The 12,191-nt window shown below is 48.3% G+C and overlaps 1 protein-coding gene across 1 annotated transcript in view; it reads left to right on the top strand.

Moving 5' to 3' along the window:
- The first annotated feature begins 761 nt into the window (after positions 1–761).
- The window catches only part of ELOVL6 (ELOVL fatty acid elongase 6), an 80,882-nt gene continuing 69,452 nt past the window's right edge, over positions 762–12,191 (top strand). The window contains exon 1 of the mRNA XM_030492052.2: positions 762–1,089. Within this exon, the coding sequence (XP_030347912.1) occupies positions 1,001–1,089 (89 nt within the window). The 5' untranslated portion in view covers positions 762–1,000. The remainder of the gene's footprint in view (positions 1,090–12,191) is intronic.

Raw genomic sequence — 12,191 nt, 5'->3', positions numbered from 1 at the left:
ACACAAAAGCTGTTCTCCTCCTGCCTTCAGACTGCAAGCTCGGTGGGGGCTGGGACCGCTGTTTTAGCCCAGCTCGTACTGTAAAGCACGTCCCGGGTGCTGCCGGAGCCGGAGGAACTCAGCTGGAGACATCAGCATGTGGCAGATGAGACGGGAAGGCAAAATTAAGGATCCATAAACACCGTGTGCCCTAGCTGCCAGGGGAGCTGAGCAGATGATGGTTACACCCGGGGTCCCTGCCCCATGCTGCCCCAGCCACACGGCAACATCCCAAACGTGTCTGTGCACAGCGGGGAGCTTGGGGCTCTGCAAGACGGTGAACAGTGTGGGGACACGCACTAGCTCCCCCTTCCCTGCAGCATCCCGGGCCTGGCCGGGCAGGGGGCAGAAGGCCCAGCGCCGCGGGGTGCGGCAGTCACCGCAGGTGCAGCTTGAATCTAAATGCAAACGGGACGCGGGGTGTAGGCATTTTGGGGGGAATGTATGCGTCTGCTTTTCCGGCTAAACCTCAGTTTGTGCCTTTTTATTTCGCGGCTGGCCGGGGAGGGCGCGCAGGGCGCTGCGGTAGCGATTCAACACAAGGGTGGGGGCTTCCGATTTCTGTAGTTATTTTGGAGGGCCTGGAGGGGTGTGTGTGGGGGGGTACTCTAGGTGCCAGGCCGCAGCGTATCCCCTGTGCGGAGCGGCGCCGTCCGCCGGGGAACGGCGGCGGGTACGCGAGAGGGGGCGGGTGTCCCGGGCGGCGGCGGCGGCGGGCGGGCACTAAGACCGCGCCGCCCCCGGGCGCTGCGCGGCGGCCGCAGAAGAGGAGGAGACCGGCGGGCCCGGGAGGAGAGGCGCGGAGGGGAGCGGAGCTATGTTAAACCCGGGGTACCGCTGAGGCGGGGCGGGCCAGGCCACAGGCGGGGGCTCTCCGGCGGCGGGCGCGCAGGAGCCCGGCTCCCGAGGCGGCGGCAGGCAGCATTTCGGCGCGGGGAGCGGCTCCGCAGCCACCGGGCCAATGAACATGTCAGTGTTGACTTTGCAGGAATACGAATTCGAGAAGCAGTTCAACGAGCATGCGGCCATCCAGTGGATGCAGGAGAACTGGTGAGTGCCGCCCCCGCGCCCCGCCGATCAGCGGGGAGGCGCTGAGCCCATCCGGGTGCGTGCTGTGTGCGCCTGGCAGCGCGGTGCGGCTCCGCGCCGCCGTACGCGGGCACACGGGCGGGCGCTGCCGCCGGCGCTACCTGCGCGCCCGTGCGCGGGGACGCCCCGCCGGATTACGCAAGGCCGGGGCATCCCGCCGGCGGCGCGGTGCGGGTCGGTGTGCTGCGGTGCGGGCCCCGACCGAGCCCCGCCGCCGCCTCCCGCCGTGCCCCGGCCTCCGGGTGGCCCGGCGGCGCAGAGCCGCACACGTGCCCTGGCTCTGCCTTCGGCCTCCCCTGCCTCCATCCCTGCCCGTCCCTCCCGCTCCCCGCCCGTTAAAACAAGTTGCGCCTTTGCCTGCGCTCCACGCAGAGCCTCTTTCCTTCCCCCTCCTTTCCCCCAGCTCCTAATAAAACTTCATTTGCAGTCGTGCGGCTATTAACTTTCCCGGCGTGTGCGAGGAGCCGAGGCGAGCCGAGCCGCGGCGGGACTCGCCGTGCTGGGGGGCTGCGCAGAGACTCCGCGGGGTTGCCCGGGCTGCGACGAGATGAAGCTGCACAAACACAGGCACACAGGCACACGCAAACGGACACATACACGCACACCACCTTGCTCGCCGAACGGGAGCACTGTGTCGGTAGCCTTCTCGGTGCCCCACACTGCCCCGGGGGCATCCCTGGTCCCGGGCGCGGTCCACGCTGCTCCCTGGGCTTCGGCCGGCAGCATAGAGGGAGCGCCCCCGCTGCCCTGCCTCCTCTCGGGGGTCCCCCGGGCCGCCCTCGGGGCCAGGATCTCCTTCTCCATCACACGTGCCCAACACCTTCCTCCCGGCATTGGCTGCCTGCACGGTTCTTGTGTTCACACCTTGCCTGTGCTCACTCATGCTTTGCTGCAGCGCTGTCCCCAGCCACCCTCACCTGGTGCCCAGTCTCGCCTTTCTGCTGCTCCTGTGGCATCTCTCCCCAGCTTGCCCCCAGCTTTCTCATTGCCCGCATGCCCTCCTTCAGCAGTGCTGCCTGCCCTCTTGGCCTCCCTCATCCCTGAATCTCCCAAGTGAGGAGCTTCCTAGTGCTACCCTCGGGTGACGATGGCGGGATAGGATTGTCTCTGGGTCCAAGCTTTGGTGCCTATGTTTGCAAGGTAGAATGGGCCCAGATCCTAGGTGGATCTCAGCCAGGGACTTGCTAGAATCCTCCAGTGACTCCTCTGGGGGCTTCTAAATGCAGTGTAATTAAAATGACCCTTTAAGTGTGTGTATGTCTCCATTCCCCTGCAGGTGAACTCATTAGCTCTTGAAGAGTACCTAGTGTCACTCATGTTTCAGGAAAAAGGAGACCTCATAGATACTTGGGCTGGGATTGTTGGATGCTTCCCATTTTGTCCGTGTTCCAGAAAAAAATTGGCATCAGAAGAGGACAAACTGGTAAAAGAGGATGGAGGGGGTGATACCTGAGTGTATTTTATAGCCAAATAACTCAGGAGAGATGCAGTTTAGATTAAAGAACATGACTAGGAACCAGTATTCCTGTGTCATCTTCTTGGCTCTGCTGCGCTTCATGACATGACCTTGGGTACATTATTACATAACCTCTCCTAGGCATCAGTTTCTCCAGCAGGGAAAGACCAGAGGGGTAGGGGGTAATAATGCTGAAATGCTCTCTTGAGGTGCTTTGATGACTTCGGTGATGTTTGCCGAGTGCCTTGAAGATGTCAGGTACTATATAAATGCTAAGCAGTGTTATTAAAATCTCCCTGACAGTCTCATGTGCTGCAGAGTCTCCAGCTGGGACTCCTGTAATGCCAGGCTCTCTCTTCCCAGCTTCAAAGGAAGAGACCATCAGTTTTATGCTGCTGCTGTACAGCTAAAGAGACACAGTGGTCTGTGTGCACACACTTCTTGATCTAGTTTTGCCTTCTCTAAGGGAGCTTATGAATTAGTACCTCTGATTCACATGAAAGTAAAGGAGACCGATCTGCTTGTGGCCTGGGAGTGTTTCTGGAAACGAAACAGAGCTATGCCCACTGAGGTCTCTGTCGTGGCAGGCTTGTCCTGAAAATGCTGCTGAAGACCCTTCGGAGTTTTAGGTTAAATTGTGTGGTTTTATCTTCAGGAAAATCACTCGCTTAATGAAAGCTGCTGTTCCAGCACTTGAATTTTGTGGGGGATCTTAACTGGTAAAATGCAGCAGCTGAGGGCCATACAAGAAGGCTTTTCTTCTTCATATCAGGGTGACACCATAGCTTTGCTTATGCAGACACCGATGGCAGTACGTGTCTTCTTGACTTTGTAGGCGTAGCCTTAACATACGCATCATTAATGTAAGAGCATTCTAAGATGAAGTTGTTAAGTAGTGGTTTGTAGGGATAAACACAGTTGTTCATTCTTTGGGCAGGAAGATGGATAAGTGGACTTGCTTCAGGAAAAGCTAGCAGGGTTTTATACTGTAATCTCTATTGAAATTAGGATGCCATACTATTACCATGTCTAACATGGAGGTAAACAAATTCTGTAGGTGTGGTGTTTGTTATTTTGCTTAACTTTAGAAATCTTTCTCAATACCTTACAAGGCCATAAAAAACCCCAGGCTGTACGGTGTTGCGGAGTGAAGTGGCTCTAAGGAGTTGCTGTGTCTTTTGGATTTTGAGAAGCGTGTTTGGAGTCTGACTGTGTCACATATGAAGATGTAGGCCGATTTGAGGAAGGACATGAATCCCTTTACGTACCCTCTGTATTCTGAGCTGGTTAAAGCACTGACAAGCCCTTTTAATTACAACTGTGCAAGCCTAAAGCTGGAAAAGCTTGAACGCAAAGCCTAGGGGTAGCGGCATACCCCTGGGTACTGGTATGGTTGGTCTGGATGGATCATGGTGGCTGGTTCTGTTTGGCCAAGGCTTGTCCTTCCTTTGCCTCTGTCCTCCAAGCCTGCCCCAAGCTCCATTGCTCCCTGGGGCAAGTGCACATCCTCTGCACTCTGTGGTCGCTGGCACCCAGGCTTTTCTTCAGCACAGCCCCGTCCTAGGGTTTCTTTCCTCATTGCATCTGCCCCTGGAGATCAGCGCTCTGAGGCTGACATGAATGGAGCCTGTCTGACAGTGAATTGGTCTAATGGCAGTGAACGAGGTCCTTCTTGCTTCATTCCAGATGTTCCTGCTTCACTTTAGAGAGGCCCCCATCCTGCAATGTGCATTGCGCTGGGACCTTTTTAGAGCCTGGGCCTCGATTAGTAGTGCTGTAAAGACGCTACTGTTTTGACGCATAAAATGAATAGTCTGTTCCCTGACACTTATAAGCTGATATGTTTCATGCCCCCCTGAATGCATAGCTTTATGTGTCTGCTGCCCTTATGGTATAGCCTCCAGATTGCCTGGTTCTCCTGCAAAGAGGCATGAAGGGCAGAGCAGGCTTGCAGGCTGCAAAGACAGACCTGCAGCCTGCTGGTCTGAGGGTGAGAGCCACCAATTAGTTGTCTTTCTTAAACAAGCGATGACAGGTTTTCAGGAGGTTAAAGAACTAATGGGTCTATTTAGGCTCATGAAACTACTTAAACTTTCCCATATTGTGGGAAAGCTGTTGTGGACATACGTTTACGTATAGTGCCACCAGGTAGCTTTTAATATGTGATATAGTATCAATTTAAAATACACTATCTTACTGTACTCAGACCATTGGAGGTTTGATTTCAGTATAATCAGGATTAAGTCAAATGTTTATTAAGATAATTGCTTAAAACGATTTCTCAAGTAAAACTTACAGCACCTCCTCCCAAACTTCTTCAAAGAGGGGAGAGGGATGAAATAAATAATCTGCAGGGGATTTCTTTCCCCCTTAAACTGCTGCATGAGAATTAATGTGGCTCTAGTCCTTTATCTCTTGGTGCATAAATACAGTATTATTTGTGCAGAAAATTCATGGTTCAGTCAGACATGCAGCAAAAAGGGCTGCAGCACTGCGATCCTGATTCCCAGCTGCAGGCAGCGAGGCAGCAAAAACTGGCTGGTGCTTGGGAAAGCAGGTAGTGACAGAAATGCACAAATGGAGCAGTGACCACCGAGGTCCTTCCCTGTCGTGCTGCAGAGCGCCAGGTTCGGGCATCAGCACGAAGTGACAGTTGTTCCTGTTATAATTGTCTGGCCAATAATAATTATCTTCAGATGTCTGCTGACGAGGGGCTCGCCAATGGGGAGGCAGGAGGCCTGTGCTGACTGCACTGAGATTATCTGGGCGAGATGACGTCACGTCAGGGTTTGCCTAAAATCACAGAAACTTTTCCTCTGCTGCTGCTGCTGAGCCGGCTGCTGCAGAGCTCTGGCCATCCCTGCCCTCCTGCCCTGCCCTCCTGCCCTCCGCAGGTTCCCCCTCTCCCTCCTTTTGTGTGGCCCTCCTGGCTTTTTCCTCGCCTGTTTTACTCCTTGAAAAGCTAAGGTTTAACCCTTGGCAGCCAGCAGTGTGCTCACAGGTAGTAGCATGAGCTGAGTTGGAGCAGAGGAGGACGAGCAGGATGGAAGCGGAGCTGGTTATTCCCCAAAGATGCTGTGGGGCTCTGCTGCAAAACCCAGCTGTTTTAATTTATGAGCTTTTGGTAAAGAGAGAAGCACTGTGTAAGGATAGCTGGGCATTTTTTAGTTTTAAAGGGCTCTGGCAACTCAAACTTGACTCTGAAATTGACTTTGTGAACTGTAGATGAGTATAAATGTTTGTGTATTGAAAACAAACATCCAGGTGCAGGAAGTTATTTTTAACCTTTTGTTAGCAAAAATATTATGTGGCAAGGGGCAGAAAGTGCAGCCAATGCTGAGAGAAATTTATCCTTTAGTGTGATTCTCTTTCCAGTCAAAACTGGAGATAGCTGTTGTGGAACAGAGGGTCAGCTAATTTGGGTTTGAAATGCACTTGCCTTTTAATAATTCACAGAAGCACCATCGTCCTGGACAGATTTGTTTCCTAATGCAGAACAAGCTTCCCTCATCCACTTAAGCTACTCTTACCTCATGCAGAAATCAAGAGTGAGAGGCTATGCACGTATCTCTCCAGGCATAAGTGCGTGGCAGCCAAAAACTGATGTAAATTACTTGTTTTTTTTACCTTCTCCTGAGCTCTTGCTAAATGCCAATGAAGGATGTGGAGGGGGCACGGCAGTCACCCTGTCCTTCTCTCTGTGCCGCAGAAGGACTCAGAGGGAAGATGTACGAGTTGCTCTTTACCACAGAGAGACTGCTTTACTTGAGCAAAATTCAGTCAGCCCAAGAACTGAGCCTACCTCCACATTTCATCCCCCAGAGTGGCTTTTTGCTGCTCTCTTGTGCAAACTGGCCATAAAGCTGACAGGATCACCAGCGCACGGTAGCTTTGGTGCTGCAGAGATTAGAGGATACCACTGCTTTGCCTTTCCTCCATCCTGCAGGCCTTTCTGAGCAAAAGGCTGATAGATTGGAGTATCACAGAGCTTTGGCTCCTTGCAAATACAAGGACAGAGTCTATGGGTAATAACAGTACATGTCATTTCAGAGTTCAGGTGTTTTCTGTCTGTGTGTGGGGGAGAAAAAAAAGGAAAAAGATTGTGGCACAAAAATGTCATCCTGAAGATAAATACATGGGAGTCTTCTAGATTCAGCCTACCACTAAAATGTAGGCATTGGCCTTTTGCTTGCTCTATCCCTAGAGTGTGAACACATCTGTCATCATGTTGCTTCACTAATTTTTAAGCCTCTGAGAGTGAAAATATCTCTTCCACTTTGTGAAACACCATGTGCCTGTGGGAACAATAAACTTGTAAGAATGAAGCAAGAAGTAATTTAGGAGCTTGCCATTTTCACAAGTGAATACGGACATTCAGCAGCGTTCCGGTTTGGGATGAGATGTAGCATGCTATGTTTTGGCACTTTTGAAAAAGTAGCTCTATCCTCAAGTATGCATACACTGTGAAAGCAGAGGGGTGTTTGTGCAAGCACAGGCTGAGTAGCGAGTGGTGGCACAAGCTCCTGGATTCAGGGTGCTATACGTGGATAGGCAAAGGAGTGATGGGGACAAGCCGATTTGCCCTGGGACTGGGGTGCAGAGTGCCCAGCTATCTCTCCTCTAAATGGCCTGACCCTGAATCACAGGGAGTTTTTCCTCTGGCAAACAGTCTTTTCACCTCTGTGGCTATTTCTGCTAGCTTGTGGATACAGGCACCCATGCAGAGACAGACAGCTTCCTTTGCTGGTTAAATCCATGTGAAGTCAGTGGGAGGAGGCACCCTGCGTGCTGGTCCAGCTTTCTAGCCTGCCAAGCTGTAGCTTCACAGGGATGTGGTGGTAGGCCAGTTGGAGTGGCACCAGGCAGATATCCTTCCTGTTACATGGTAGCATCCCTGCTTCATCAGTCCTGCAGTCAACCTCCACAGGGTCTTCTGCACCACAGGCGAAGGCAACCTGAGCGCAAAGTGCATCTTTGGCCAAGGTCATTGCCCCATGTTGAGAGGACAGCAGTTTTTATGGTGGCACATGAATTGCTGTTGGCTGTTTTGCTGTCAGGTTGCACATGTTTCTGGGCTCTTTGTAATCACCACAGTGGCATTCCTTTCCTGAATGCCAGTTTTTAATCATACCTTGATGACGAGCCACTGTTTTTTACCTTGGTGCATTTTGTCTTCCTGTTAGTTTTTCTGAGGCGGACACTCTATGTGCGTGTCCCTTGCAACCTAGAAATAGTAAAAACTGTCTAAAAGCAGTGAATAAAATTTACATGGGGACATCCATTTTCTCCTCCTCCCTGAATCAGGCACAGTCTGGTTGTCCATAATCTGGTAAGAGTAGCACTCTAGACAGGCTACAGTGATTTGTTAGATCCTGGTCTTTTAATGAACTCCATGCTGGTAGATGTTTCCTTTTAATGGGACTCAGGGTAAGCAGGAGATCGCTGCATGTAACTCATTGTGTGATATGGGATCCCTATTACTCCGTTTTCTGCAATGCCTAACATAAGTGGCCTTTTCGCTGACCTCCCTGCTGAAAACGCAGTGAGCGTTCAAGTCCAGTACATCTACTGTTCCTTAAAAAGTCAAACATGGTCATGTTCACATTGGTCTCAGCAGAGAAAGGTCTGGCAGAGTATTTAACTCTCAAATTTATGCGCTGCATTTGCCGTCGGTCTCTTCTCCATGGCCATCTATAGTGGTACTGGGAATAAAAGGATGTTTTGTACTTTTTTCTTCCTTTATGTCATTGCACAGTCTCTGCCCCTTGCTCAAGAGTCTATCCCAAGCCCTTTTCAGCTGTCTTTGATCTGCTGACTCTTAGTGACAAATATAGAGATAAAAAAGCAGAAAAATTTGTAAGGGAAAGGCTGTAGTATTTCTGTCTTTGTGACTGTTAGCACTGGCAGGCTGGTACCCCCAGTGTGTTGGGGGGTCCAGGGGGGTGGGACAGGCTGATGGGGAATGTAGAGACCCTTTCTGCAAAGGCATTATCAGTACAGATCTGGAGACATTGGAAGGTACAAAGCTGAGGTTTCTTTTTTTGCTTTGGGGGAGTTTATGGAGCTTTCCACAGTTTTGAGAATGATTTTGTAGTACAGGTTCCATTGGGACTGTACAAGGCAAGATGATGTAAAACACTTTTTGGAAAGCCTAATAAAGAGAGAGTCTAGATGCTTTTTTCTTTTAATGGAAATGGGCAGAGGTTAAAACATTATTTTAAAACGTAAATTAGTGTCAGCTAGAATATAAAATAAACTTTGCACTGTCTTGGATTCTATCAAGATGTGAGCTATTTGTGTAACCACGTTACCTGTATACTGCTACCCAATACTTTTTTTCTTGCCAACTGTTTTGTCAGCCCACTTGAACCTTGCCTCAGGTTGGAGTAGAAGGGTTTTGTGTTTACTCTATGGCTACATAGCACCTGGCACAGCGATGTACTGTCCCTGACTTATTTAGGGACTGGGAGCAAGGTGGAAGGACTCCAAAACCAACATGACCTTGGTTTAGTTAGAGAAGGGACCCAGATCCTGCAGAGCAGACATGCCATGAAATGATGAAATGATGGGCAGATCTTGCATCTGCTGAACAGTGCTTGACCTCTGTTGGGAAGAGCTGGTATTCAGAGTTGGGAAGAAAAGGGGGTGATGAAGGTCAAAGATTTACCTCATGCCAGGGGATCTGGGGCTTTGCAGAGTACATAGAGTGGTTTATGCACTGTGAGGCATGCAGGGGAATGATGATCAGTACATCTCTGATGACATGGGGAGCCTGACTTCAAACTGAATGCAGCTGTAGCCACCATGTACAAGTTAGGCATCAGTCAGTCAGACGCAGTTCTTCAAAAAGTGCCCGAGTCCCACGATCTCAATAGAAACCCAGAACCTGTGTCATCTCTGGAAATTGCTGATTGTGCTTCAGTTCCTCAGGTGTAAAATGGGAAACAATTCCTTCCTGGAGATATTCCAAGTTGCTTTTTTACCATGTCACAAAGGTGATCCTGAGGTTGTAAGACCTGTATGTGTGACTACATTAAAACAGTACAGAAAACATGTTGGTTTTACAGCATTACTATGCAGCTCTATGTTTGTACTAGCACTGAAGAATGCTTTATTCTTGCCAAGGATGTTGGGCGAAGTTTGTCTTCTTGATTGTGGTAACTGAGGAGTGAAAAGAACTGCTCTAATATTTGAGGCAAGTCAGTTTATTGTCAGTGTCATGGGATTAAACTGCAAAAATCCAGACTATTCTTAATTGCAAATTTGTGGAAGGAACTGTCCTTCGTATAGTTCAATAAAACTTCAAACTATTCGACATCTTCTGATCATAACTTTAAAATAGAATATTTAAAATTTGTTGGTAATTAGTTTCAGCATATGAAGCCTGCAAAGTGAGTGAAAAATGAATTGGACATCATCTATGATTATGAGCTCCTCAAATTGAATGTGTTGGTTTTGCTATCTAATGACTTCAGTTATCCCTGGACATAAAACTTAAGATCAGTCAAGAACATTATTAAGGACAAGTATTTGCCCTGTATAAACACCAGAATGATATCATTGAGGAGTATGATCTTCTGGCTAATAAAATTGTCTGATCTCTTTTTTCTTTTTCTTTTTTTTTTTTTTTAAATTTTTCCTTTTCTTACTTTTCCTTTTTTTTTGTTTTTTTCTTTTTTTGTTTTTTTCTTTCTCAGTTTATTCTTTTTATTTAGAACCCTTAAGAGGTACTTAAGTTGATAGTAAAATCCCCCAAGTATAAACAAAAGCAGGATGCCAAAGTTGTTGCACTATCTCATTCATGTAGTGGGCTTATTAACAAATGTTTACAAAGTCTGTCTTTTTCCTTATGTAATTTTCCTTTAAGCTTTAATTGGGAGTTTTCCCTCTAAGTCTCCTGTTGTGCATTTGCTGAATGCGGGTCTGCTGTAAACAGTAATGGGAATTTTGTGGTTTCCAATATGTGAATGTCCAGGCAGCTGAAAGTCTTGGGTTTTCCTTTTTGTTTCCTCTGGAGGGCCTAGCTGTCCAACTCCTTTTCCACATCTTTGCAGGTCACAACCAAGAGAGATTTTGGTTATTAGCGGGAAATCCTGTGGACATCTTACTTTTGAATTCCTTACTTCTTGTTTCTTCATCCTTCTTGGCTTGATAGCCAAGCAGAAAACTCCAAGCTATTTCATGCACCATGATGATGTCTAGATCCTCTTGTCTTCATCAGCTACCTTCACTTTCACAAGTTGTCATGCTTTGTTGACATGGTAGCTCTGGGGCTGACGGCTGTCCTGGCCCATGTTAGACCTCAGCCCCTCTCCCAGGTGTGGTTGGGGGTCCTGGCCCTTGTGCACAGGCATCACCATGCTTTGGGTGACTGACCCAAATTCAGCAAAGCCTGCTGGTGATTTCACTGCATTTCCTAGGTAAAAAGTGAAGCCATGAGGATGGGCTAAGTGGAATGGATGAAGAGAATTCGTAGCATAGATTTCAGACCCCCGATGAAACAGTTTGTTTAACAGGTAAAAGTATTTCGAGATACATAATGTTGTCTTTACATTATTTCATGAAGGCATTTCCTCATTACATTTTTTATAAGATACTGCTGTTGGCGACCATCTGAAACAAGATACTCATCTGATTCAGCCTTTGATCTGACCTGATCACTCCTGTGTGCTTTAGTACCCTTTTTTGATCACGTGCATGATAAAGAAAATACTATTTTTGGTACCAGTCACGACAGAACTGTCTGGAAGTGACATTCCCTCTTGCAGTGGCTCTGTGTACACAGACCATCAGTTTATTTTGTTAAATCATTATCTGTTGTTCCAGAACTCTGTAAATACTGTGGAGTTAAATCTTACTTGGGTTGGCAGTTCATGCTGAAAATGCCCAGCAATCTTACATACTGCAGCATTTATGGGTGTCTGATGCTAGGCAAGATTCCCCCTGTGCAAGGCAGTGCCCAAGGATGCTCTATGAAAAACTGTCTTACCCCTAGCAGCTTGAAGGTTTAGTTTAAGACTAGTAGTACCACAGGCAGACAAAACTAATTCTTATTTTTGGAAAGGGTTAGATAACTTATTGCTTAGGTTATGAGAACCAGATCTGTGCAGCTACCTTGCCACCGTCTCTGTGATGTGGGTAGTTTTGCAGATGTCCCATCGGAGTGAGGGCAGCTCCAGATAGCCTACACTGTCGGTAAAAATAATGTTATAGCTCTGAAAGGAGTCCTTGGAGTCCTCAGTTAATGTGTCCTTGTTCATTGACTTTTAGTATCACATGTGATGGTTTTGGGTTTTGGGTTTTTTTTTGGTTTTATTTTTAAGAATTTCCCATAAGCTTTCCAGCGTTTTCCAAGAGCTCTCCTCCTACATCAGCGCTTACATCATGGACAAATATCAAAATTTAGTTTGAAAGATAGGATCAACACAGGTGTTCCTGTTGCAACATTTAGAGCCAGATTGTCACAAGGCTGTTATACGCAGGATGCTCGTGCTTGTTAGGAAATGAAAGAAGATGTTTTACTGAAAGAAACATTTTGAACACCTGGCCCAAGATGTTAATGAGAGGTGGTCTTTGTGTAGTGGTACCCCTGTATAAAGATGGTAGT

Source organism: Strigops habroptila, chromosome 7, assembly GCF_004027225.2.
Source record: "Strigops habroptila isolate Jane chromosome 7, bStrHab1.2.pri, whole genome shotgun sequence".
NCBI classification, from domain to species: Eukaryota; Metazoa; Chordata; class Aves; order Psittaciformes; family Psittacidae; genus Strigops; species Strigops habroptila.
This window is presented reverse-complemented; position numbering and strand designations above follow the sequence as displayed.